Source organism: Carassius auratus, chromosome 47, assembly GCF_003368295.1.
Source record: "Carassius auratus strain Wakin chromosome 47, ASM336829v1, whole genome shotgun sequence".
Taxonomy (NCBI): Eukaryota; Metazoa; Chordata; class Actinopteri; order Cypriniformes; family Cyprinidae; genus Carassius; species Carassius auratus.
The window spans coordinates 15153252-15180214 of record NC_039289.1 but is presented as its reverse complement, the minus strand read 5'-3'; the positions used below and the strand labels follow the sequence as shown (position 1 = coordinate 15180214).

Genomic DNA, 26963 nt, shown 5'->3' with positions numbered 1-26963 from the left:
TGAGTGTGTCCACTCCTTTAGCTTTGCAGGTTGATCAACTGTAAATAAGTCTACTGGCAACCAATTTTGGAGCCTAACCAGTGTTGCATTTAATCATCATTACTGTATCCTGCAGTCCTGCAGATCTACTTTCCCACAGATTTCAGGTACGACTCTAATAAAACATGCCTGAACCTGCTCATCAAGGTTGAAAATGTCAGACAAGGCTGAGACTAATCTCATCCGGAAGTCATATCTCCAGGAGCAGGTTTGAGCACCCCTGACAGTACAGCCAGCCTGATAATGAAAGCAACGCTAAACTGGTTTACTGACTGAGGGACACTGTCATTTAGCAACCGCCATTCTGATGCTTGTGGCCTTGAATGAAAAAATGCAGAGAAGCCAGAATTTCACGTAGCTGCAGTTTTGAAGGGTTCACTCAGGGTGGAGGAGTGACGGGGAAGAGCGTGAACTGGCGAGGACACCACAGCCATAAAACACCATCTGTTACTTTGCCAGTGCGTTCCTAGAATACAAGAAAAACAAGTTTGGATTTGCTTGACCTTAGAAAATACAGGTTTTCTTCAAAACCGTGTGAATGCTCTTTTCTAGAGTTGTGTTTAATGTGAACATTTTGTTTTCTTTCTTGTGCAGTCACATTGAGAAGATCACCACATGGCATGACCCCAGGAAGACCATGACACCCTCAGTGACCCAGATAGGTCTGCACAATCAAGCCTCCAACAACAGCAACATACAGCAGCGCACCATGGCCCTCTCTCAACCCAACCTCGGTGAGCGTGAAAGCCATCCCTCCCAATAGTCCACATTCCCCATTACTCATGAAAACACACGTGCTCTCTTTAGCTGTTTTTACTCAGCTGGGGAGGAGCTAAAGGAGCTTTGCTATAGGTGCTCGCCCCGTGTAACTCCAGTGCTTACTGGCACAGTCCATTTACATGCACATCTAATATCACACCTCTGATGTGGAATTGGGATTGACTTCATGGAGTGTAATAGATGTACAGTGCACTATTTGAAGGCAACGGCCATTTGTAGTAGTGTCCAAAACCATAGTGCACCACAGTAATGAGTGACCAGCTGATATTAATGCACTGTGAGGGTCACTCACCCCATCTAAACATAAGATTGCATCCACAGGCCTTTCCACGCACCCAGTTTCTGAATTCATACATTTGGAATTCAAGTATTATTTTCACTATATTAGTGGAGTATTGTAGGGAATAGTATACTGGTTTGATGCATAGGGGTTGATTTAGAAAAGCCATTATTAAATGGCAATTATTAAATTAGGTAAATTTTACGAATGAGTATAAATTTGTACATTTCATTAGTGTTGGGCGATATGGTAATTTTTCAGATTGTCATATCGTCAGCCCATGAGATCGACTATACACGATCTTATCATGCATGGGTGGAGCAAGAGAGAGACTCTTTGTTCTGGTGTTTTAAACCACGCAGATGTGCGAGAGAGAGCCTCAAACATACTGATAAACTAACGTTAAATATAAAAATACTGTATTTAAAACAGCTAGTTCATATATTGTCAGACGCAACTGTCATATCACCGTCCTGTGACAAATCTGCTGCATCTGTGCATGGAAGTTATTAGTCTAAATGTTCTGCAAAATCAGTCAACAGTGAAAATCAATAGTAGATTTCATTTAAAGTCCAGCAGTTTAACACTACTAAACGAACACGTTAAATATAAAGTATTTTAAAAAAGTAAGTTAATTTGGAGTAAAGTTTAATTGAACTGATGCATACAGTGCTCTGGACCGCACGCCTCATGACGAACCCGACGCACCGCCACAGAAACAAGACTGAGATACACTCTAATATAACTGTGACATTAAACTCAGTCAGTGAAGGCTTGTTTAATAGTGCACATATATAGGCCGTTCACATTACTTGTTAAAGTACAATGAAATACCTTCTATCTGCTGAAGATATACGTCTGTTTGTGGATGGAGACTTTGTAACGGCCAAAACTATGTACTTTGCATGCATCACATTATAGTGCTGTGTGCATGACAATAATAAAAAGGCTGCAGAACGAACTTATCATCCATAGTGGTTCTCACACAGACCTATACATCATCACCAAATAGCGTATGTTATAACTTAAGTGATCAGTCTTAAGAGAAGGACCACGTGAGAAACACTATGGAAGATAAGTTTGCTCTCCTGCCTTGTTATTATTTTGTCTTTACTTCATTTTTAAGCCAAGAAAGAGTTAATCTCTCATGTATGAGAAGAGTGCATTGCCGTGTAGCAGCCATTAAATATGTGGGACACCAACTCCCCGTTTCTATCTCTTTCATTTCATGGATTTAAAGAGTTATCTGAGTCAAAGCGGACAACTTCAGTGACTACAGGCTCTAATCCTCCTGCGCTCACGCGCGCTGTGTGTGTGTGAGTGTGTGTGTGTGTGTGTGTGAAATGCAGTGCTGAAGAGTTTTATTATAATAAGCAGCCTAATAAAAATAATAGTTATTATTATTATAATCTAATACATTAATAGGAAAATGAGCCTAATATCATCTTGATTATCGACAGAGAAATCTGCTTATGTCAATATCTCTGACTATCGTCGATACACGATACTATCGTCTATCGGCTCAACCCTAATTTGCATGTTTTTGAACAATCTGTCTATGCCCCACTGAGTGTTATGTTTAAGGATTGGACCTTCATGCTTAATGTTTTTCTAAAAAAAAAAACTTTCTAATAAAACAAATCATACGAAGTCCAATAAAATAGATCAGGTTACATTAATAACGTAAAGTATTTGAACCTAATTAATATGTGTTTATAAGGTATCATTAATATTTACAAGTCTGTTTTTGTGTTATTTTAGGTTAGGTACATTAATAAACTAAGTGTTTTAGACTAAGTAACTTAAAACAAAGTGTTTAATTTAGTAATCTATTTGCATATGTGTATATGACATGAAGGCAGTTTATCTGTTGATCAGAGGCCCTGAGTGAGGGGGGAGGGGGACAAAAGCTGATTTAATGAAGAAGAAAGTCTCCCAGCTGGCAGATCTGAAATCTTTTAAAGCTGCATTAGATTAGTTGACTGTCATACACAAAGCGTTCTGTAGCGTTTGCGTGTTGTTTCTCTGCCTGTGACACGGGCCGCGGCTCTGACTTTGTCAGCTCCATAAATGATTTCCAAATGTGCTTGCTTAGTTTGGCTTTTTTTCTTCCCAAATCCTGATTTGTGATGAAATGGAAAAAAAGGTGTGCCTCTGCTTTGTTGCCAGCCGAGAAACAGATTCCTGCAAGGGGGTGGGGGATGGAGGCACAAGAACAAGACGAAAAAGTTTAAAGAGAGAACGATTCCTTCCAGCACTGAATAAAGCAGACACCAACTATCTCAGCATATAGAGTTACATACTATGAGGTTCGAGATGTTGTCTCCATTCACGGGAAGTAAAGATAACAAACTTAAGATATTTGACAAAAACTTTGATCTCCCATACTCCTAGCTTTTACCCCCCAAGAGAACATTTTCAGCTGTCATAAAAAATAGTAAAATGTAACAAAACAAAATGTTATTATTATTTGTTTCCTTTTCAATGAGAAGGTATCACACATGACTATAAGGAGGAAGCGGTGGTGATAATGTCCCACTGCGCTCGTGTGAATGTGAATGAAGCTGCTTATCCTTAAACAATCATGTTTAAGCCGACCTGCTGCATTCGTTCAAACAGTTGTCATTTCACCCTCATCTTTTGTTAACTCATTTCTCTGGTACACAATCTTCCAGTGACTCAACTGCTCAGGGTTTTTTTGACATGGCCGTGTCATCTATTTTGGCTCACCGGGAACTAGTACAATTTCAGAAGACACACGTCGTGACTCTGTGCCGACAATCCCACAATTCCTAGTGCTTTCTCTGTCCCTGGATGGAGGATTTAATTTTTATATCTTTCAGGAACTTGAGAGACAGCAGATTTCCTGTACTCTTAGTTAAGACCAGCTTAAGTCTTCACCTGTTGTGTGTTCACAGTAATTCATGGTGGGCCCCCCTCAAAACTTAGGGATTATGGGCAATTGACACTCTAATGCAGGAGTGTATTATTAGAACAATACAGTTTTGTTAAATACTTTCCATAGCTTTTTCCCCCTAACTTACAACAACAATTGCCATATTACGTCACACTCTGGCAGCTGCAAGGTTTTATTTTTATTTTCTTTATCTCAGTTTGAATGTGTCATCTGGTCAATGATGAGATACTCTTTTGTTAATTGTATTAAAATGTAAAGATTTAAATCGTTCATACAATGACTTTAATATACATCTTATATGATTAGGATGTTTTCAATTTCTGAATACAAATTCTACTTAACTGAATTCAAACATTCAATTATATCATAGAGGGGTATCTTATAATCAGATCATTTAACTTTTTTAATGACAAGGCAAGGTTAGTTAAGGTTAAAAATGTGTCTTTTGGTGCAACTCCACAGTAGCTTTTTTAATATGATAAAAAAATAGTTATCTTGAAAAATATTTAAAACTTTAAAAAAAATTATATAAAGATGTGTACACTTATATGTATTCCGTGTGCAAAGAAATTATGTTATTTATTTTTACTTGATGGTTGCACCACATGACATTTTTAAAAGTTACTAGATTTAACATTTTCTTGTAAATTGTCTAAATATTTATTTTCACAACCATTTGAAACCACCATGAATACAAACTTGATTTTGTTCATTTGGATTTGATTGAATTTTGAAAAGTCAGCTATATTATATTATGTAATACTGAATACTGCTTTAAGTTTGTGACCTTGGTTACATCAACTGAAAAGGAAACGTCATTTTAGTAATTATATTTTATGACAGATGATTGAAGCTGTCAAAACAAATATGAATAAATGAAACATTTAGGGGTACAACAGCTTGTTACCGCGACAGTAACCTTAAACAGACAACTTTGGTCCTTGTTTACCCTTAAAAGACGCACTTTAGTTATATATACACTTAAAATACTACTTTGTACCTTTTAGGGGTAAATGCAGTATATGTTGTTCATTTAAGAGTACTGCCAAAGTGACTGTTGTACCTCTAAAAGTGTAATTTTTGCTCATTTAAGCAACCAAAGAGTAGCGCAGTGAATAAAGCCCACTTCTCTGGTCATCACTCTGGGTGAGGGTCAGGCTGCTGGCTGATCTCTAGCTGTTGTACTGTTGCTGAACAGGACAGTTGCCCGAGGGTTGGGAGGAGGCCGTCACCCCTCAGGGAGAAACATACTTCATTGACCACAAAACCCAAAGCACCTCATGGCTGGACCCACGGGTGGGTGAGTACTGCCTTCTAGAGTTCCTGGAGTCCAATCCGCCCAGAAGCCTGATTTAATGCTGTCATTTTCCACCTCCCACTCCAATCCCACAATCTCTTTCCTGATAATATGACCTGTTTCCCACACTACCACTAATCTGAACATGCAATATGATGAAATGGCATGAGGGTGTTGCTCTAGTGCTGTGACTAGCATGTGTCTACACTGAATGTGAAATGATCCAGAGATGATTTGCAATACTTTTGCTAATACGTGTTGTTTGTGATCAGTGATCATTCCACTTATAAAAACTTAACAGTCCTTGACAGATATATTAACATGACCATTTTCAGGGACAATGAAAATTCTGTTCATTTACTCAACCCCATGTGGTTCCTGTATGACTTGTCATTCTTCTGTAAAACACAGTTGACAAAGTTTCAAAGAACTGTTTTCATCCATACAGTGGAAGACAGTGGGGTTCAAAAAAAGGGCACCTTACAGAAAAAGAAAGTCATTCAAGTTTGGAATGGCACGAGGGTTAGTAAATGTTGACCAAATTTTCATTTTCCAAAAGAAGTATATAATTATGATTTTTCCAGTGACTTACTAAAAACAGATATGTGTATTCTACAGAAAAAATATCAACAAATATAGTATATTTTTAATACAGTCCAGTACATTAATGCTCAGACTACTCCTAATTTGCATGCTGTCTATCCTATGTAGTAGGTGCATCCTGAGATTGTGCACTAAGAAACTAATTTCGTTGGGTTTACATTGACCAGTGCACAGTGTGTTGTAACTTTAGTTTCATAATTTGCTCTGAGTTGGGGATCATTGACACTGAGTTTCTATGTATTATGTTTTAATAGAGGATATTAGTTACTGTCACGATGCTAGATTTCAATACACGAATATCATGAGCAAAAAGAACTTAACAATAACAAAATTATCACAATAGACACTGTGTTGTCTTCTTTTTTCCATTTTATGATGAGTGCAATAATTATTAAGGTGAATATGTGTATTTATGTATATATGTGTGTGTCACAGTTATCATGAATACTGTTATACGACACTCGTAGTGGACATAAAGCTCACATCACATGTCACATGCAAAATAGTCCATGTCATTTTTTCTGTCTTTATGAGCAATTATTCAGATCTTCACCATAAAAAGCAGAAGTAAATGTAACTAGAGCAAAATGTGATGTCTGTTAGCCAAGGCTTTGATTATGAGCTCTTGTTGGGACAGGATGTCCTTTAATGTCTCACAGATTTTTTGGACTGGACATTTTCCTTTCCTTTTTTCCAGTCATTTTTGCTGACCCTGCTGGACAGCTTATGCCGTTTCTGGGAAATCAATGAAACAAGAAGCTCTTTGTTGGTCAGGCTTTAGCAGCTCAATCGACTGTTCGATCTCTCTTTCTCTTTCTCGTCCGCTGCACATGTGTTTTCTATCACAGCGGGTGTTGTGACACTCAGATGTCTGGCTGGAAGCTCTTCACATCTGGACCTGCAGCACGGGAATACCTGTTGGGCTACGAACTCAGTGTACACCATGACCTCTGACCTCTAGATAAACGGCATTTAAACGTGAATCAAACATAGCCTGTCAAAAACATGTCTGGGTCACTTTATACCTAAAAAAAAAAAAAAAAAAATTGCATGAACATTTTGTTCTTTTCTTGTGTAAATTTGCACCAAGACAACATTTTCATCACAATTACTGGATGAATCATTTCTGCAGCACAAGTGACACCTAACAGAACTGAAACAATAATTCAGTTCTATACAGAGTATTTTAACATTGATCAGATTAGCTAAAAAATGAAAAATCTGTCATTGTCGACTCAACCTACAGTACTTATTCATCTTTGAAACACAAATTAAGATATTTTAATGAAACCTGAGAGATTTATGTCATTCCACTGAAACTCTATTCCACCAAAACTTTCAAGCTTTAAAAAGTTAATGAAGACATCATAAAAGGGATCCATATAAACAGCAGTTTCTGTAGAGATTTGATTGCTTCATATGATGAACAGATTGAATTTATGCTCTTATTAATATTCACATAAAACACAGATCTATAGAGCACATCAAATATGGTAAATAAATGCAGCTTTACACACTTGACACACAAGAGCAAACCTCATGGGCTCTTCTGCATCAAGAAAGCAACTTTTAGTGGAATGGACTAAGTGAACCGAAATCTCTGATTTCAAAAGATTTTCATTTGTGTTTCAAGGATGAATGAAAGTCTTCAAGGTTTACATTGCGGTGTTGGTGAGCAATTCATGACAATTTTCATGTCTGGGTAAACTTACCCTTGAATTGTCAAGGAAATGAATATCACAATGTGAAATATCTTATTGGTAGTAAAAATAGTTGATGACTTCAGTGACAGAAGTGAGATGAACTAGCGAATGTCTTCTCTTCATCTGACCATATAAGGCCATCCTTGCTTCTCCTCAACTGCTCGGTTGCCAAATCCTCCACCCCATCCATATAACTGATCCTTTGAAGATCTTTTTGACGTGATAAACTGTTTGCAAATCTTATAAAGAAAGAAAACCGTGATAATCCTCGGCTTCTGCCTGGTTATGATTTTAGAGTTTAGTTGCTGGTTTCTTTACATGAAGCAGATTTGTTCCTCTAAAAGTCGTTTTAGGGTGATGACATGAGTTGGTGGTATCTCTTGACATTTTGACCTGGTTTATCATTTACCACACTTCGATAGTTAATGTGTTGTCTTCCTGTTAACTAGACAGTTGATAGCCTGAAAATGTCTTTAGCAAGTCTGAAGAATCACTGCATTTAGTCTAACAAGGAAATTGGTTAAGTGCCAGTGTGAAACTGTTCTCTTGTGCATTATGTAACCCTTTCCAACAGAAATCCATTTATAGTAGAACAGAGATACACAGAGGGTGATAGGCTCAACTTGTTTCCACCCAGTAAGTTTGATTGAGTCTTTTGCACATTCGAGAAGATGGGGGTCCTGTAGACATGTTCAAGACTTAAGGTTTGGGGATTTGAACAAGCAAGCAAGCAAATTTTATTTATATAGCACTTTTCTAAACAAGTTAATGCAATTCAAAGTGCTTTACAGACATGAGAGTCTGTCTAGGTTCGTATACTGTAAGCATTTTTGAAAGATAGTCTGGAGCAAGTCTGTGCAATGCCTTATTAACTAATAAAAGATTTTTAAAATCAATACGAAAACTAACAGGTAACCAGTGTAATGACTTTAACACTGGTGTAATATGGTCCCTCTTTTTTGATTTTTGTCAGTATTTGAGCAGCAGTATTTTGGATTAATTGCAACTGGTTAATTGTATTCTTTGGTAGACCAGAAAGAAGGGCATTACGATAGTCAAGACTGCTAGTTATAAATGCATGCATTAATTTTTCTGTGTTGCTCAGAGAAATAAATTATCTTACTTTATCAGTGTTCTTCAGATGATAAAATGCTGTTTTGGTAACATTACATACACAAGCTTTAAAGTTAAAATCAGAATCAAAGACAACTCCTACTTTTTTTGCCACATGGCTTGGGTTTGATCCGAGTATATTTAGTTTAGGGGTCAATTTCTCTCTCTGCGCTTGTGATCTAATAATCAATACTTCAGCTTTATCTTGGTTAAGTTGTAAGAAGTTTTGTGACATCCAAACATTCAATTTGAACAGGGTTATCAGGAGACATGGCTACATACAACTGAGTGTCATCAACATAGCTATGAAAGCGATACCATGCCTCCTGATGATGTGACTGTGAGGTAACATTTATAGATTAAAAAGGAGTGGTCCTAAAACTGATCCCTGAGGAACCCCACATGGTACCTTGTTATATTCAGGTATTATTAATAGATACTACAAATGTTCTTTCACCAAGATATGATAAAAAACAATTTAAAACCATTCCAGATAGACCATCATAGTCACTTAATCTATTTAAAAGAATCTGGAGATCTATTGTATCAAACACTGCACTCAAGTCAAGAAGGCCAATTTCCGAAGGCCAATTTCTGTCAAGGTTTATATTTATGTAATTTACAACTTTAATAAGAGCAGTCTCTTTACTATGGTATTTTCTAAAACCAGACTGAAACATCTCTAGTTTCAAATTTGCATTTAAGAATATACTTAACCTATTAAAAACCTATTTTCTCTAATATTTTACTGAAAATGTAAGATTTGAGATGGGCCTATAATTACTAGGAGTTAAAATATCTGAGCTCCCTCTTTTTTTTATACACCGATTTAAGATCAGAAGGGAAAATGCCAAGCTGCAGGGAGTGATTTACTATCTCAAGGATATGAATAGATATTGAGTCAAAAATACTTGTTGTGGAGAGGTGTGCTTGTTCACTCAGACTTATAATTTATGTCTGATAGACATTAAAACAAGATTTCTTGAATGAGAGACACAAGTCACACTGTATCTAGAGACCTGAAAACTACAGAGACTTGTGTATGTACTCTTTTGACCAGTACTTTTACATTTATACATTTGACAGACACTTTTATCCAAAGCAACTTAACTTTGCATTCATGGTACATATATCATGCATTCCCTGAGAATCGAACCGATGGCATTGCTGTGTCATTCCAGTCCATTGCACTTCATCTACCTCAGGGGTGGCCTGTCCTGCTCCTGGAGGGCCAATGTCCTCCAGACCACACACAACTGTCTGATTTTAGTGACCCTGAAGACCTTGATTAGATGGTTAAGGTGCGTTTAACTCTGCAGGATAGTGGCCCTCCAGGAGCTGGATTGGACGCCCTGATCTAGCTGATTTGGAATTGAAGTAGGTGTCCTGTGTGAACGCCCTCATAGACTTATTATACTAATGTGATTCTAGTGGTGAGCACAATTAAGGCCTATTCACACGAAGGCCAATGACTAAAGATTTATATTAAGATATGATTCCAAAAATATTTCTCAATATTAAAGAATAGCAGTCCACACCACAGCATAATGATAAAGACACATAGAAACAATCAGAATCAATTGTGCCATAACAAGGTCGAGAATTTAAAGCGGCAGACGAGTGTGTGCTTATATAGTTATCGTATTTGGTGCGAATGGGCCTTTGGCATTACATGATTATATAGTTAGAGTCTCTTCTGTTGGATTATTTGTTCTACAGCACACTGTACATCTCAAGAAAACCATTGGGTTCCTGTTTATGTATCTGTAACTGTGTACTTGTGTTAAAAAAATGTGCTCATAGTGTAAATGTTGATTTGTAACAGTTTTTAGATTCTAATTTGTCGTTATTTAGTTTTGAGTTGGACTTTGTTTTACAGTACGTGCACTTACAGTAACAAAAGGTAAGAATTTAGGGATTAAGCCAAAACTATACTTTGGTTTTTAAATGTATGCTATATTTCTCTACAGGCTTGTTAGTTAAAGTGCTACCAAGTTATGAATATGAGAAGTTTAGTAGACAGTTGACAGTGTAATAACATACACAATTACATTAGTATAAGCCCAACGTAAGAACAGGTATGCACATAATTAATTTTTTTCACATAGTAAGTATGCAGTGATGCCATAGAAGAACAATTTCAGCTTCCCCAAAGAACCCCAATGGTTCTTCACGGAGCCATCAAAGCCAATGAAGAACTTTTGTTTTTTAGAGTGTAAATTGAAATTGAAGTTGAGATTTCCACCAAATGGAACACAATACAAACCCAGTCTTAAGATTGTCGAGTGCTTTCCAGGCACCTGATCATTGGTCATGGTGTTACGTAAGTCAGGGAGCCATTTTTGTTTTTAAATAAGCAGTGCAACAATTAATCCAAGAGCAGGACAAGCTGCTGGCATGAGCCGGAGAGCAGAAAGAGTGTGCTTTGTTTGTGCCATGTCTCATGACCATTTCAGCCCACATCTGCCTTTTCCAGGAATGATTTGTCCATGTGAAAGTGGTTTACCCAACCGATAAACACACCGCACAGACAGATACACACATGCTCCATCTGGTCACGAGTCAGCAGCACTCTTCACTGGAGCTGCAGCTCATTTCTTCCTGTGTGGGGTGAAACGATTATGATCTTGAAACTGGTTGAGTTTGAAGTAAAGCATGTGAAACATATTGTGCTGTAGATCAAAAGGTCAGTTGTGAGGCAAACATTATTTCTTATCTGTCTGCTCCTCTGAAAATATCAAACGTTCTTTACACTGAAACAGAACAGCTTTTAACAATCCAGTACTCTAGAGATAAATGAAATCACAGTAGGATGCAGTAATTATTGTAAACAATTCATTCTCAAAAATGTACAACCTTGTTGGCTTTAAAAAAAGTTTATTTCAACTAAAAGATATAAAACAAATATTATCAGTTCTTGTGTTATTTAAAAGAGGCCCTTATCTACAGTTGCCATCAACAATGTGAACTACACTGGTACCCAGAGCTTAGCCAATCACAACAGAGCCACAATGAAGCTGTTTTAAGGCCAGAATTATTATTATTTTTCAATAGGACTGGGAAGAGATTTCTCGGTAAATACTTTCCATGCTGCATTCTGGCCAGCTGTAATTGAGTCATCGTGTTTGTGTGTCATCTGTGTTTAACCTGTTTTTCCTCAGACAATCAGAAACATAAACATTATGATCTGCCATTCATCTGACTGAATCTGACTATGGAAAGCAACCAATCACAGAACCAATGACCATAATTTAGACTTATATTGACTTTAAAATCAAGTATGTATTGTACAACTCGGAAAATACATTGTAGATGCCTGGTGCCTTGTAAATTACTTATTGTTCAAAACAAGCCAATCAGGATTAAGGTTGCCAGATCGATAAAGTTCTTGTGATTTCTCTGCTCAGTAAAGGATCTAAGGGTGTTTGTTGTGTGTTTGTGGCAGTGCTGAACCAGCAGGCTCATCAGCAGCACCTCCAGCAGCAGCAGCAGCAACAGCAGGTCCCGGTCCAGCAGCAGGTCCAGGTCCCGGTCCAGGGTCCCCAGCAGCAGAGCTCTCAGCCCATGATGAACATGAGCGGCCCCATGAGCACACAGCAGCACCAGCAGAAGATGAGACTCCAGCGCATCCAGATGGAGCGAGAACGCATCCAGAGGAGACAGGAGGAGCTCCTCAGACAGGTGAGTGTCTGCCGGAGAAACACGCTGCCGAATATAGCATAAAAGGCAAAACAGACATGGAAATAACTGGAATTCGGAAAGGCGGCAAAACGTTTTAACCCAAACCAAAAATTCTTCTTTCCTTACTGCTGTGCAAAATAAATCATTTCTTGATGCCTCAAACCTGAACAACATTTTACAAAAAAATAAACCACACAAAGGATAATTTATTTGTTGTTTTGTGTTTGAAATAAAATAAAATACAAATATCAAAAAGTAAACCGTAATAAAAAGAAAAGTAATAAAAAAGCACACTATACAAACATATTCTACATTTAAAATGCAAACTGAAAATATAAAAATAAAAACTAATTCAAATGAATAATAAATGCTATATTATATTTGTAACACAAGAGAGTGTTATGTGAAGTTTTACGCCCTCTGGTGGTACTGAAGTTGTGTCTGCTCTCAGCAAGCAACATAAATCACAGCTCAGGTTTACAGAAGAGATTCGAACGAGAACACATCAGTCCAGCGGCAGACAGACCTCACGCAGATGTGTTTATATGAAACATCTCTGACTCTTCAGTGAGTCTGTTAACATGGACTGTGGTGATGGACATGTTTGTGGACTAAAGCTGAAAAAAGAACAGCTTTAAAAAACAGACATCGACCATGGACAAGTCAGACATTGGTTTCTGGTGCTGGACGTCTTCCACAGTTTTCTTCTGGTCTGAATTCTTGCAGCTGTTTTTGTGAACACACTCCACCCTGAATCTCATGCCAAGAGATGCTCATCTATATATAAACAGGCCGAGCTGCTCTGACCAGATGAATTGTACGCAGAAATGTGTATGCAGCTTTTTGTAGCCACCCAGATCCAGTCTGTATCCAGATCAGATGGTAGATCACAGCTAGAGATGACCTCTACAGCCCTGAATGTCAGCAGAGACCACGTCAACTAGATGAGCCCCAGAGACAGATCCCCTGTGAAGACCTCTTCATCTCAACAGCTGTCGGCACAAGACGCTTGACTGATTGCACAGACACTATTGGAAGAGAGCTGAACTGGAGGATGGCATCACTATTTAGCTTTACATTATATTAATTTCATTTTTAGTTTAAGTAATTTTGGTATTTCGGCTTAAAATTCACTTATTTCTTATATACAGTAATCCTTAAAGTAAAAGGGAATACCAAGTGTGCTAAATTATTTAAATTGTTATTCTATGAAAATATAATTTGTAATAAAAGAGTTGTTTGAATATTGTAAATTAAATTAATATTAATAAAAAAGTTTAATTAACAGGGTCTATAAGCGGATTTCCGGCGTGCAGCATTTGGCTGCGGAAAAAAAATAATCCTACATTAAAAAATAAACTCTTGTTAAATGATATCACTTTCGATGAGTTCGCATACCAGTGGGCACAGCGTTCTCTCTCAACCAAACTAACATTTCTAGCCACACGAGACACGCTGATGAATGGAGAAGTGCGACAAAAAGCAGTGAGGCACAATAGTCAAAGATGTCCATCTAGCGCACATTTACATAGAAAAACTAGTTATAAAGCAGCGGAGCTTTGTAAACAGCTCTGAGTAATCATGTAATTTCCATAAAAATGATATGATTGCCAGAACAAATTCACCGGGATTTTTGAAAAGGTCCTGTTCACACATGATCTATTAATGGTAACTTTACTGGTACTTTACCAGTACTGTATGTGTGAAAGGGGTTAAACTCTTCTTCTGTATACGCTGTGAATTTACATTGCTTGAAATCATCTGGAAAAACAGTGTGCATTATCTCACTAGATCTGTAACTTAATCATTCATAAACCATTTATAAACCTAGGACATCAATCTATTGTCTAAATATGCCATGCATTGTACATCCTGATTTATACATAAATAGTCATACTAAAGCCCTGTTTTCACTTAGGTCTCTTTGTGTTACTAAAAAATATCAGATTACTGAGTTGTCAAAATAATCAGTAGATTACTTGATTACCAAAATAACCATTAATTACAGCCCTAGATTAGTTAGAATATATATTAAATACAACTGCATTGTATTACTTTTTGTAATTAAAAGACAAATATTTTGTAAAAATAATATTAAAATATTGTCACGTTTTAGTGAACCAAGTATCTGTATTTTGTCTCATCTGAAGATGTTTTAACTACCCACTATAGCTATTAAATATATACATATATCCAATGCCTATAATTAAATATTGACATAAAAATATTAAAGAGTGTATCTCTCTGCTACTAACAGAAAGTGCCACCAGAATAGTAATAACCCCCTACCCAATAAAACACATTTTGGTATTTATCTATATCAAACTAGTTTTAATTCATATTTGAGTATTGAATAAACTACATTTATATTAGTTTACATCTATTGTATGTTCCTGATAATTGTGCCAGCACTAATAACTTAAATGCAAGGCATGTTGGATTTATTTTAGTCATAGCAGTAAAGCATTTTTATGACCACAGATTGGCAGGTTTATTTAAACAAAGTCATATGTTCATTGACTGAGTCTACATGTTAGTTCTTTCTGACAGCATTTTAGTTCCTAATGTTTAACGTTTAACCGTCTCTAATGGTTAACAGGGTGAAGTGATCTCTGTGAGTGTGTTGGGGTTACAGTGTGTGTCTGTGTTTCTCCAGGAGGTGGCGCTCCGGCAGCTGCCCATGGACTCTGATAATATGGCACCAGTGGCAGCAAACATCAGCTCTCCACCAATGACGCAGGGCAACATGCCCAACAACAGCTCAGACCCCTTCCTCAACAGGCAAGAGTGATCTTTACTGTCTCAAAGCTCTTAGTATAATGTTACAAATGAGTTTGATTTGGTCCCAGATCACTTTCTCAGGGAGTAAAGTTGTGTTTAACGTGTGTGTGTGTGTGTGCGCAGCGGGCCGTATCACTCGCGAGAGCAAAGCACAGACAGCGGGCTGGGACTGGGCTGCTACAGCATCCCCACCACTCCAGAGGACTTCCTTAATAGCATGGAGGAGATGGACACAGGTACAGTACAAGCAAACCTACTCTTATTTTTTTTTTTTTTTTATGTTTTTGTCTTTTTAAAATGTTTATGTAGTTTTTGTTAACTTTAAGTTTTTAGATTTAGAATTTCAGTTAATATCTATATTATTTAATTTGAATATTTTATTGTTTTAATTTTTAGTTTTAAGTAGCTTTGTGTCAGTTTGTATTGCATTATGAGATGACAGTGTTATCACAATATTTAAGCAAATCTTCCTCTGGATTTCTTTTTCATTACTACTTTATTTTTATTTATTTATTTTAAATTCTCCTTATTCTTAATCATTCTTTTTTTTCATTAGATTCTTATTATGTCATACTACATTTATAGTATATACACACACACACACACACACACACACACACACACACACATATATATATATATATATATATATATATATATGTGTGTGTGTGTGTGTGTGTGTGTGTGTATGTGAGAGGGGGTATATATTAAAGACAGCACAACAAATACTATTAAAATACTATAATTTAAAGAATATTTGGTTAGCACTTTATTTTACAGTCCTGTTCCTCATACTATGTACTCATTATAGTAATTACTATAATTAAATGTAAGTACACATACTGTAAAATAAATTGCAACCAATATTGTTGTTGGAAATATGAGATTTTGGAAGGACATACTCTTATAATCAATATGGTTATTAAATTATTCATGTCATGATAATTTTTACAATTATTAATGGTCTTAAAAAAAGATTAACGTCCCTTTTTTCAGAAGGATATAATATAATATAATATAATATAATATAATATAATATAATATAATATAATATAATATAATATAATATAATATAATATAATATTACTTTTTTAATGTTTCTGGGACTACTGGTCCACTTAACATTCTTAAAGGGTTAGTTCACCCAAAATTAAATTACTCACCCTCAAGTCATATATAATATATAAAACCTCAAGTCAAGTATATATATAAAATGACTTTGATCTTTCAAGCTGTTTAATGCCACTTGGCGGGTTTTGCCAAGTCCAAAAGAAGTTAAATAAAAGGGGCCCATCCATAAAAGAAAGTGTCTCACACGGTTCCAAGGGGTGAAAAAAGGCCTCCTGTAGAGAATTGATGCATTTTTGTAGGAAAAATATCCATATTCAAAACTTAACAATTGCGCAACAGAAGCAGTTCCGGGAGCATGACATATGAGGTCAGCTTTGCAATTGGGAAATTTGCCAAATTGGGTGGGACATCTGGCTATATAACCAGGTGGTCGGCATAGGATCACTGGTTCTTTCTCCTTCAATGACGACACCTCTGCTCTTCATGGATTCTATGATAATTGAAGCCTTCGTACCACATCTAGAAGGATGCCATGTCTTAGTCTAATCAGACAACATGACGGTAGTTTCCTACGTAAATCACCAGGGTGGCCTTTCCTCCCCACGTTAATATCCCTCAAGTTATCAGGCGAATCAGGGAACAATAGCACAAGGTTCTTTTAGTGGCCCCGCTCTGGAGAAACCAACTATGGTTCTCAGAGATGTCACAGCTGGTCAGGGCAGCTCCATGGCCCATTCCCCTGAGATGGGACCTCCTCTCTCAGGCGAACATGATGATATGGCATCCCCAAGCAAATTTGTGGGCCCTACACTTATGTTCTCTCAATGGGAGCCTATGAACCTTCTAGAGGGTGTTTTAAAAACCATTTCTCAGGCTAGAGCCCCACCCACAAGGCGCAACATGCTCTCTGCGCTCCTACCCTTGGAGGAAGACCAGGAGCTAAATCTGCTCTGTCCTGTCAGGGCATTAAAAATCTACATTGACTGTTCTCCGCCTCTTTTAGGCTGTTGGAGCAGCCCTTTGTATGCTTTGGTGGCCGCACCAAGGGGCTTCTGGTCACAAAGCAAAGAATATCCCATTGGATAACTGACACAATAGATCTTGCATACTCCTCCTTTGGCCTTCAATGCCTTCCATCGCCAGGGCGGAGTTTCCTCCCCACGCCTCTTCAGGATTGTAAAGAACCTGCTGGAAAGACCTCGAAAGGGAATGTACTGGATTACTAATCATAAACTTGGTTCCCTGAGATATGAGAACAAGTACTGCATAGCTAACCGAGCTATGAAGTTACACGACTCTGTCATCTCTTCAGTTGATAAGAATCAGTGATCCTATGCCGAGTGCTTGCTTATATAGCCAGACCCCCCGCCCAATTTGGCAGGCTTTGGCGCGCTGCCTCGCCATAGGGTCACGCAGCTCAGCCGCACCATCATTGGTTCATTTGGAGAAAAGGAGTTTCCCACAGCATCCAGCAACACAGTACTTGTTCCTGTATCTCAGGGAACCGAGTTTACGTTAGTAACCGAGTACATTTGTTAACAGGATCAAAGTAACCAAAGTTTCCTTACTATATCAAAGAGAAACCAGTCTCCTCTTGGCTTATATCAAAATCCTCCGAAATTCTTCTTTAGAATTTCTTGTTTTGTACTTCTAGTGACCAAAACACGGGTCTGTCATGATCCTGCCTCAAGACTAGAGGAAAGTCAGAACATGAAGGCATAATCATGACAGAACCCCTCCCTTAAGGAGCATCTTCCAGACACTCCACAAGGGAACATCAAACACGGGACATGACTGACTGAGACAGAGACAAAAGCCAACAAGACATGACAAATAACAACAAAGGCAAACATGAATACACTACGGCAGTGTTGGGGTGGCAAATCAAAAAAAACAAACAAGGAAGGGGAGGAGGCGGGACAATAAAGTTCATGGGGGGAAGTCCAGGGTTGGTGGGTGGGGCAGGAGTCTTAGGAGGACGGGACGAAGGCTGACGAGGAGGGGTCCGGGCAGGTCTGGGTGGTGAGGGGTGGGGAGTGGTCTCTGGACAACTGACAACATCAGATGACATGACAGGAGAAATCACAGGACAAGGGACAACATCTCCTGGACACGGGACAACATCTACTGGACACGGGACATCTACTGGACACATGACATCATCAGTGGAGACAGAAACTGGCTCAGGAACCGCGCTCACTGTGGCTGGCTCGGGATCAGCGCTCACTGCGGCTGGCTCGGGATCACTGGGGACAGGGTCTGGGGACAAGACAGGACAGGCAGGGACTTCTAAAATCTGAACAAGACGAGACAAATAATCAGACAGAGTCTTGGCAGCAAGGATAACAGGCATCTCTTTACGAGCCGAGACAGATTGCAACAGCGCTTCTGCTGCAGAGTCGGCCGCAGCTCTCTCCTAAGCCCTCACGACTGCGGACTTGGATACAGTTCTCTCAGTAGCCGGTTCGGGGTCAAGGTTCACTGCTGCTGGCTCGGGCACGCCGGCGCTCACTGCTGCTGGCTCGGGCACGCCAGCGCTCACTGCTGCTGGTTCGGGCACGCCAGCGCTCACTGCTGCTGGCTAGGGCACGCCAGTGCTCACTGCTGCTGGCTCGGGCACGCCAGCGCTCACCGCTGCTGGCTCGGGAGGCATGGCCGACTCAGGAGGAGACAGAGACTCAGGACCGGGAGACCCCTTCTTCCTCCTCTTCCTCCTTGGCCGCGGTGCAGAGGTCCCAGCTGGGTCTGAGACTGGTTGAGGAAGTTCGGTCTCTGGCAGGGCTGACTTCGTCGCTGAGGACTCCGAAGCAGACTCCCATGAGAACCGTCTCCCTCGCTTCTTGGGGAGACTGATGGGTGTGGGAGGTGCCTCAGGATTTGGGGAGGGATTTGCCTGATCCCCCAGTGTTGTAACGGCCAGGAGACGACCCTCTGGGATCACTGGCAGCTGGGCAGATGGTGGGGACCTTGATTGGGAAATCTGCGGCTCCTCCTGGGAGAAACTCTGCCATAGCCGGGCATAGTTCTTCAGAATCCACTCGCTCTCAGACGATTATGGGAGGGGGACCCTCTTCTTGTCGGTGGGGGACGACATCCAGCATTGCTGGCGGAACTCCAATTGACGTTGTAGATTGGAGGACATCCTGTCTGCTGAGTTCTTGGGTGGTCGGTTCATTCTGTTATGTGGAGGGTAAGGAGGAACTCACTTGCAGACAGGAAGTACAACTCAACGGTTAATTAAGTACAAAAAGGGGAAAACAAAACCCACGAGGGGGAAAACAATGACAAGGGCAGAGACTAAATAACTAAACAGGACTGGGTTGACAAGACAAAGAAAGACTCTAAACACTAACTACAAACAAACACTCACGGTTATACAATGACTTCTTCAAGGGGTGACAATGATACAGTATCTCACAAGCTAACATGAATGAACACATATGTAGAAACAATGAACCGACAAAAGACAGAGCACACTAGGGGATATAAATAGGAAAACTAATCAAGACACAACAGGTGGCACAGGTAAGGCAATCACAACAAAACTAGAATAACAAGGGGGGCGGGGCAAGAGAACGAGACAACACAAGCACATGGCCCAAAGACAAGGCCAGGTGCTTCTACACAAAACACGGGTCTGTCATGATCCTGCCTCAAGACTAGAGGAAAGTCAGGACATGAAGGCAGAATCATGATAGATAGGCGCTTTTTATTTAACTTCTTTTGGACTGATGCATTCAACATCCGCCGAGTGCCATTAAATGGCTTGAAAGGTCAAAGACAATTATTTTATAACTCTGACTGGATTCATCTCAAAGAAGACAGTCATATACACACTTAGGATGCCCCTATGGGGGTTAAAAAACCCATTAAATGTTCTCAAACATCAAAGTTGTAAGGTAGCACATGGGCTCTGCAGTGCCCCCTATACATTGTACATAAAGTTGGTGTAAAAACACATATATGGACATACATAAATGAAACTCCGTACTTATATTGCTCTCACTGAGCTAAACAAGGCCCTGTCCCAAATGTTGCACTTAATGTGCACTTGCGGTCTTACAGACTTACAATGGCCGCTGCGTGTTCATGTACGTTCAGTTTACGAGACCGTAGGCTGTCCCATTTTATCATTCAGAAAGGTGCACACGAGTTTGCGTCCTCGATCCGCACTTCTGCCGAGCCCGTACTGGGGCGAGCGCTGCAGCAGACTTCAATCCATTTTGTGAGATTTCAGTTCCGGGATGTTGATCAGTTACATACTGCATCTCTTTTTGCAGTGACAAGGGATTACTTCTAAACTAATCAACTGAATAAATTAAACATATACAGTATAACATGTTTAACTTTCCCCATGCCTAAGTTTGCAGACTCCTGCACTATTTGAGTATGATTGTTAGGTAGGTTTATAGATGTTTAGAGGCCGTGAAGGAAACCAATAATGTTTTATGACTGCCAAGGAAATAACCCCCCCCCCCAAACCTTTTGTTGTCCTGTCTGCAGGTGAGAGCATGGTGCCTGTGAGTATGAACGTCCCACCGCAGAGCCGTTTCCCAGACTTCCTGGACTCCATGCCTGGCACCAACGTGGACCTGGGCACCCTGGAGGGAGCTGACCTCATGCCCATCCTCAACGACGTGGAGTCCGTTCTGAACAAAAGCGAGCCCTTCTTGACCTGGCTCTAGACTCACTCACACCACACTAAAGACTCTTTTATATAAATATATATATTATATTATATATTCTATCAACCTCTTCCTCTAGTTTCACTTTTTAGTTGTCAGATTTGTTCCCTCACATTACAATGGGTCGAAGAACAAAACCAAAGTGTTTAGCCTGTGAACAAATTATAGAGCATGCGTCAATCAAAGACGAGCATGTTTGTTCAGTAACTGATGTTGGGTAGATTTGATTCTGACTGTGTTTGTGTTCAGAATGACCAGTTTGACAGCAGAAACACCTGAATAGTGTTTGATCATGTTTAACAGGCGCGCCTGTGTGTTAGTACATTTAACCCAGAGTTAGGGTTAGTCAAGCTTTACTGGGTGAATCTCACCAAACCTGTCAACAACACATGGAAGCTGATTCCCGCCATGGAAAAATAATTATTAAAAGGTAATTGCGTTTTATTTTTTTCCAGATCTCGCAATTCTGCATGTGGTCAGGTGTCAAAAAATGTAGAAAAAAGTTATTGTGAGATGTAACTGAGAATTCAGACAAAAAAGTCTGGGCTCTGGGTCAATACTGACTTTTTTCTTAGAATTGCGAGTGTACTTCTAGTAATTTTTTCTCAGCATTGTGGATTTATAACAATTTCAAAATATAAACTTGCAGTTGCGGGAAAAAAAAGACAATTGCCTTTTTTATTTATTTTTTCATTTTAAAATCAAATAATTCTTGGCAGAAATAAGCTATCATAAAACATTTTTGGTTCAAGAATAAGAAATAAGTAAATTCTTCTAGAAAATAAAGCCACTTTTTAGGACCATTAGGATTTTTTGAATAATAATTAAGCATGTTTGCCCTAAAAACACTAATGACAATCAACACTGAGAATCTGGATCAATTCCTTTTTTATTACAGTAATGTAAAACTAGTTTTGTTGGTATAAATTACTATTTTGGTTGATTTAGTGATGATATTAGTTTTCAAGTGTGTTTAATTGTCAGAAAATCGTAATGGTCCATATGTTTTCATGAGATTCACCCTGCTTTTTCACATTTTAGCAAATCAGCAGCAGAAGTGTGCCTGTCAAAGATTTACATTGTGACTTAATATCCAACGAATAACTACTTCAGATGTGTTTTATTTTTATCCCAGTTTAGCTATTGTGTGAAGCTCATGATGCTCCAGATGGCATATGTAGACAAGCGTTTCATATCATATATGTTTTTATATACTGCTACAGTATTCCTATTTTCTAATCTGTGCTCTTGACATCTGGTGCATTTAATTAGTTTGCAGTTTAGTATTTATCAAGAGCTATGAACTTCTTTTTAAATAGTTTTTAGATTTGTTTCCTTTTTTCAGGAATTTTATACATTTTCGTAGCACTACAAATATGCCAAGGATTCAGCAACACTGATCTAGTCCCTCGATATCTTCAGGGAATATCTGCATTAAGTATTTTCTCTTACCAGAGATGATTTTGACTTTATTTGGATGATAACTGGGGTAGACACTTGTTTTTTTGTTTTTTTTTAGCACCCCGGCTGAAATCCAGTTCAATATATAAACATATATATGTTTTCTTTCTTTTTTTTTTTCTACACAGGTCTAATTTTTGTATTGCATGTTTGATCTGTTTGATATTCATAGCATCGGGGGTGTATAGACCCACCTCACCGTGACTTCTTTATTGTTTATGGTTACTTTATAGATGGGTTATGAATTGAAGTGTGCTGGATTTGTGGATTGTGCAGACAGTTGGGAGGGGGGGTGATTTCTAGTAACTGTAGGCCAAACTGAGCTCATGACGTCCTTTATAAGGACCGAGCGGGTCAGAAAGAGACGATATGAGCTGTTCTCGAACCCGAGTGACTTCAGAGATTTCCACACAGTGGAGCCATCGGTTTCTTCAGTTTTGGAAAGTAAGGACAAGATCCGGTGTTTCTGCAGACACTCAGCAAGAGGGACCTTTAATGATTTAATGATTTTCTATTATATAAACCACTCATCCAGAACCTAAATCATGCAACTCAAGGAGTTGAATATATGGCTTCAGTTTCATAAAATGCAAATTTTTCATTGTGTTATGGGGTGAGATGAAATCTGGTGAGTGTGATTGTTGGTCGATGCCAGACTTGCATATCTCTCCACACTTCAGCATGCTTCAGGTTTTGTTAGGTTACTGATGTGAATGTTAGTCACACGCTGGAAAGCTCAGAAAACAAACTGCATACCACAGAAATATGATGGCGGTGTATTGTACGTGAGAAATGTGGTTGTAACCTCCAAGAAATCTCTAAAATTGTCAGTGAAATCAAAAACTAAAAGAATAAAATGGTTTTATTAGCATGGTTGTGTTTCATTGACTTTGTCGTCACCAGCTGGTGTGGTAAAATATTTTTTTTAGTACCCATTCTCATTGCTATTGGTCCGTTGTAAGGAAAGATAAGGGCTTAATTGTATTGTTAAAGTACACTGGAATTTATTGGATTGTGATGGGCACTGTGTAACAATCACTGAAATAACAATCATGGAAATATAAAATATCTGGTCAGCATATGAGGAAGGTGATTACAGTTTTACTATCTCTTTTATTCAATGATAAATAAACACAAGGTACTGTAAATGAATTAAGTACACATAAGTAGGGTCTGTGTTTACTGAATATTAAACGGGCGTATAGTGCAAATAAAGACTGTGAGAAGGCCAAGCCATTCTAACACTGAACAAAAAGTGTGTGTGGACAACGTAAAATATAATGGGTAGATTATAAATGGGTGTATGCAGTTCGGCTGATTGTCCAATAAGAAAAACAAACATTTAAAAATACAATTATGTAATATGAAAGTGAGAAACAACTGTCCGCCCAAATTCTTCAGGTGTCCACCAGGGGACTCAGCATCACCTCAACATGTGTTTTAGAGTTATTCTCTATTAATGAGGTTGGTGTACACAGTAAGAGTTAATCACATGTTTATATTACTCTATATTTGCATATGTACTACATGCCCTTAATGGGAAATCGTCTTGTGAAGATGCTTGTAATTATATAATGTTGTTGTTACTGTGTTATAGAGTGAGATTTGCAGGTTTGACTATTCGCTGTGAAAAGTTTCCGTTTCTGTTCGACTGAGATTCAAATAATTTATCATGCAGATATAATATTTTTAGTTTGCTACAAAACGTATCGCGGCAAAGCTTGTCAGTAATAAAGCATCAGTCACATGCATCATAGAGCATGAAGTTAATCATTCTTGTGTGAAGATGGGAACTGTTTCCTATAAAGCCATCATAAAATAACATTCCCCTCATAAAACCTCTGATAACACATCAACATCACACTGGTAGAACAACAAACATTTACATTACCCATAAAGCAATAACTCGGATATAAGTTATAACATTGCATAAGAACTCTTTATCAAGAACGTGGGAGTGCAGTTTCAGCTTGTGCATCATGTTATTGCACGTTCTTTGCATATTTAGTTAAAAAAAGGACACAAATCATCTTCAGCAGGCCAGCTGTTGTTTATGAAGTAACCCTGAACTCTCCAGAGTCTGTCAGGGCACTTCCCAGATCTCACCGTCCGTTCTGCTGCTTCCTGTTTTCTAAAACAGTCAAAATCGCAAAAATCTTGCTGAGTGAGACGGAAAAGTCCAAGTTGCAACAAGGACAGCTTTTTTAATCAAGAGTTTATTAAGTGTCAAATATTATTTTACTACATTTCAACCAGTTTTACTGAGATAAAACCTGTTATCTTTTATCAAATATTCCATGTATTTGGACGTTGCAATTATCCATCTTTAAAAAAAGACTAAATACTTGTACGAAAATAACGTTCTCCTTCAGTTTGAATAAATATTCAATATTCTTTACAATACATATCAATACACTATATATCAATAACCTATATCCATAGGCTATATATATAACAATATATAAAAATTGCTCATGACTTCATCAGCCATCAGGCAGATGACACACGGAAGTAAACAACATCCATCTGAACAGTATAAATACAAATAATGAGGTGAAAACTGTTGACAATTACAGACATGGATGTATGATAAGTCCTGAAGATCCATTGATCCAAGTCCATTCTGAGTGGTTTAGGAGCTCTGCGGGTAAACACAATGTCAAGTTATTTCAGTGCATTAAATATGTGCTACAAACTAGTGATGAAATACAGATATATAAGGCCTGTGGACGATGTATTATTATCGTCATCATCAGAGTTCACGCATACCCCGCAGCAGCCGCAGCAGTCTCCACAGATGGTGCCGATGAGCCCGTTGATCACCTGGAAGGCACACAGACCGATCTGAACTAGACCACAGATCAACAGGATTGAGAACAGGGTCAGATGCCACGTGATGATATCGCCCGGACCATCGCATATATCCCACATTGTTCTGTTGGACAAGTAGTTCCTGAGAGAAAGAAACCAGGCAGTAAGTATTACATTACAGCTACTGGATTATTACTTGATTTCATTTCAGTTGATAATAAACACGCACCCGTCTGCAAATGGGTAAGTGATGTTAAGGGAAGTTCCGTTGAGATGGGTAGTGAAGCACTTGGGCCCGTGGTTAATGGCCACACAAGACACGATAACAGAGTAAGTGGCGCCCACAGCTCCGGCCGCGGCGAACAGAATGGAGCCGAACATCTGGATTAAAAAACAAACCAAATGTAAAAACTGAAACACAACAGGTACACTGACTCCCTATTAGCTTCTATATCAGAATGTTTCTTCCAGTTTCTGTCATTTATTACAGTACTAACGGTGCTTTGGAAACAGTATGTGTTGGAAAAATCACTTACAAGTAGGGTAAGAGTAAGAATATAAATGCTTTTTTCTAATATTTCATTCAGAAAGACCTTTTCTGAGTGGGAATTCTCAAATGGCGAGAATAACGTGATTGTGTTGAGGAATGGTGTGAAAATGCCATTTGTTACATGGATGCGTCTGAGACGGCAATTCTCACCGCAAAACGTTTTCCACAGCTCTCATTCCCACAGCAGCCGCAGCAGTCATTGTTCTTCAATCCCAGGAAAACCAGTGCAGGGAAAATCATCTAAACGAAGACCAGCTTATTACTTAAAGGGGAATGCTTGCCTATGAGGTTGTTTCTACAATAAATAAAAGCCTTAAAAGAAATCACAAATAATCTATAAAAATCTATAAATAATACAGGTGGAATCATTCATGAAACAGGAATAGAGTGTTCAATAATTTCTTTAATTTCTTCAATAATTTCTTAAATTTGAGCTCAAATTAGAGTTATTCAATACTGATAGTATTTTGTTTTCCACTTTTCCTCTTACAAGAAGTTTTCGGAATTTGCGCATCCACTCACCAGCACACCAGATCCCAGAATTCCTCCGAGGTAAAATACTTCGTCCGTGATGTCGCTGCTCTCGGCCACTTTACCACCCGGGAAAAACAGCAGAGTGTTGCAGAGGATGCAGATGATGGCCAGCGGGATGAGGGTTATCCCCAGGCATTTGGCGAAATTTCCAGAACACATAATTCAGTTAAATACAGTCCACAGTAGGGTGAGTGATGGGTCTGGTGTCTCAGAGTCCTTTGTTCAGGTTAGACGTCTGTTCCTGTGCCTGTGCAGGTGAGTGTCAGTGTGGATTTATTCCCTCCTGCTGCTGTGATGTCAGTGAGAGGCACCTCTCTGTAAATATTTAACTGTGATGTGTCCTGCCCATACAGAGGTGCGTTCATCTATCAGAACCCTCATACTTTCAGCAGTAAATCACAGCAACCTCACCTTACCATGCAACACTTTATGATCCAACAGCAAACGAATCTTTCACACAAATCAGTGTAACATGAACACATATGCTGATTTTAAATTTTTTTTGATGATAAATGGCGTGGATGATGCTTTTTTAACCATAATAGTTTGCTGTGCTTCAAAAAAATACACTTATTTTGATGTGCTGACTAACATATGTAAAGTACTTGATTATAATTTTAACAAATATTACAAATGATTTGATATTACCTTGATTAC

The 26963-nt window shown here is 38.6% G+C and overlaps 2 protein-coding genes across 6 annotated transcripts in view; one reads left to right on the top strand and one right to left on the bottom strand.

Annotated features, from left to right (window-relative positions):
• The window catches only part of LOC113065212 (WW domain-containing transcription regulator protein 1-like), a 46278-nt gene extending 22996 nt beyond the window's left edge, over positions 1 to 23282 (top strand). The window contains exons 2-7 of one of the 3 annotated variants that reach the window (XM_026236474.1): positions 634 to 773; positions 5215 to 5316; positions 12178 to 12413; positions 15073 to 15194; positions 15318 to 15430; positions 20769 to 23282. In XM_026236474.1, the coding sequence (XP_026092259.1) occupies positions 634 to 773; positions 5215 to 5316; positions 12178 to 12413; positions 15073 to 15194; positions 15318 to 15430; positions 20769 to 20950 (895 nt within the window). In that variant the 3' untranslated portion in view covers positions 20951 to 23282. Of the gene's footprint in view, positions 1 to 633; positions 774 to 5214; positions 5317 to 12177; positions 12414 to 15069; positions 15195 to 15317; positions 15431 to 20768 lie in introns of all 3 variants that reach the window. The other 2 variants (XM_026236473.1, XM_026236475.1) reach the window with 2 other exon arrangements.
• Positions 23283 to 24331: 1049 nt separating this feature from the next.
• On the bottom strand, positions 24332 to 26592 carry LOC113065214 (transmembrane 4 L6 family member 4-like). Of its 3 annotated transcripts, none has more exons than XR_003278951.1 (6): positions 26295 to 26592; positions 25923 to 26012; positions 25452 to 25603; positions 25181 to 25364; positions 24986 to 25052; positions 24332 to 24542 (listed from the first exon to the last, which is right to left on the bottom strand). XR_003278951.1 is itself a non-coding variant. In XM_026236476.1 (5 exons), the coding sequence occupies exons 1-5, from the start codon at positions 26463 to 26465 to the stop codon at positions 25044 to 25046; spliced, it is 606 nt and encodes a 201-aa protein (XP_026092261.1). In that variant the 5' UTR covers positions 26466 to 26592; the 3' UTR covers positions 24596 to 25043. The 3 variants fall into 3 exon arrangements, 1 of the variants encoding a protein (XP_026092261.1); XR_003278952.1 differs by having other exon boundaries at positions 24990 to 25052; XM_026236476.1 differs by lacking the exon at positions 24332 to 24542 and having other exon boundaries at positions 24596 to 25052.
• Between the last annotated feature and the right edge of the window lie 371 nt (positions 26593 to 26963).

Bases quoted from the DNA above. Each gene is read 5' to 3' on its own strand.
- LOC113065214 (XM_026236476.1), bottom strand. From the start codon at position 26,465: ATGTGTTCTGGAAATTTCGCCAAATGCCTGGGGATAACCCTCATCCCG. The intron at 26,013-26,294 runs GTGAGTGGATGC...GTCTTCGTTTAG, and splicing joins TTCTGGGATCTGGTGTGCTG to ATGATTTTCCCTGCACTGGT. The intron at 25,365-25,451 runs GTGCGTGTTTAT...TCTTTCTCTCAG, and splicing joins ACTTACCCATTTGCAGACGG to GAACTACTTGTCCAACAGAA.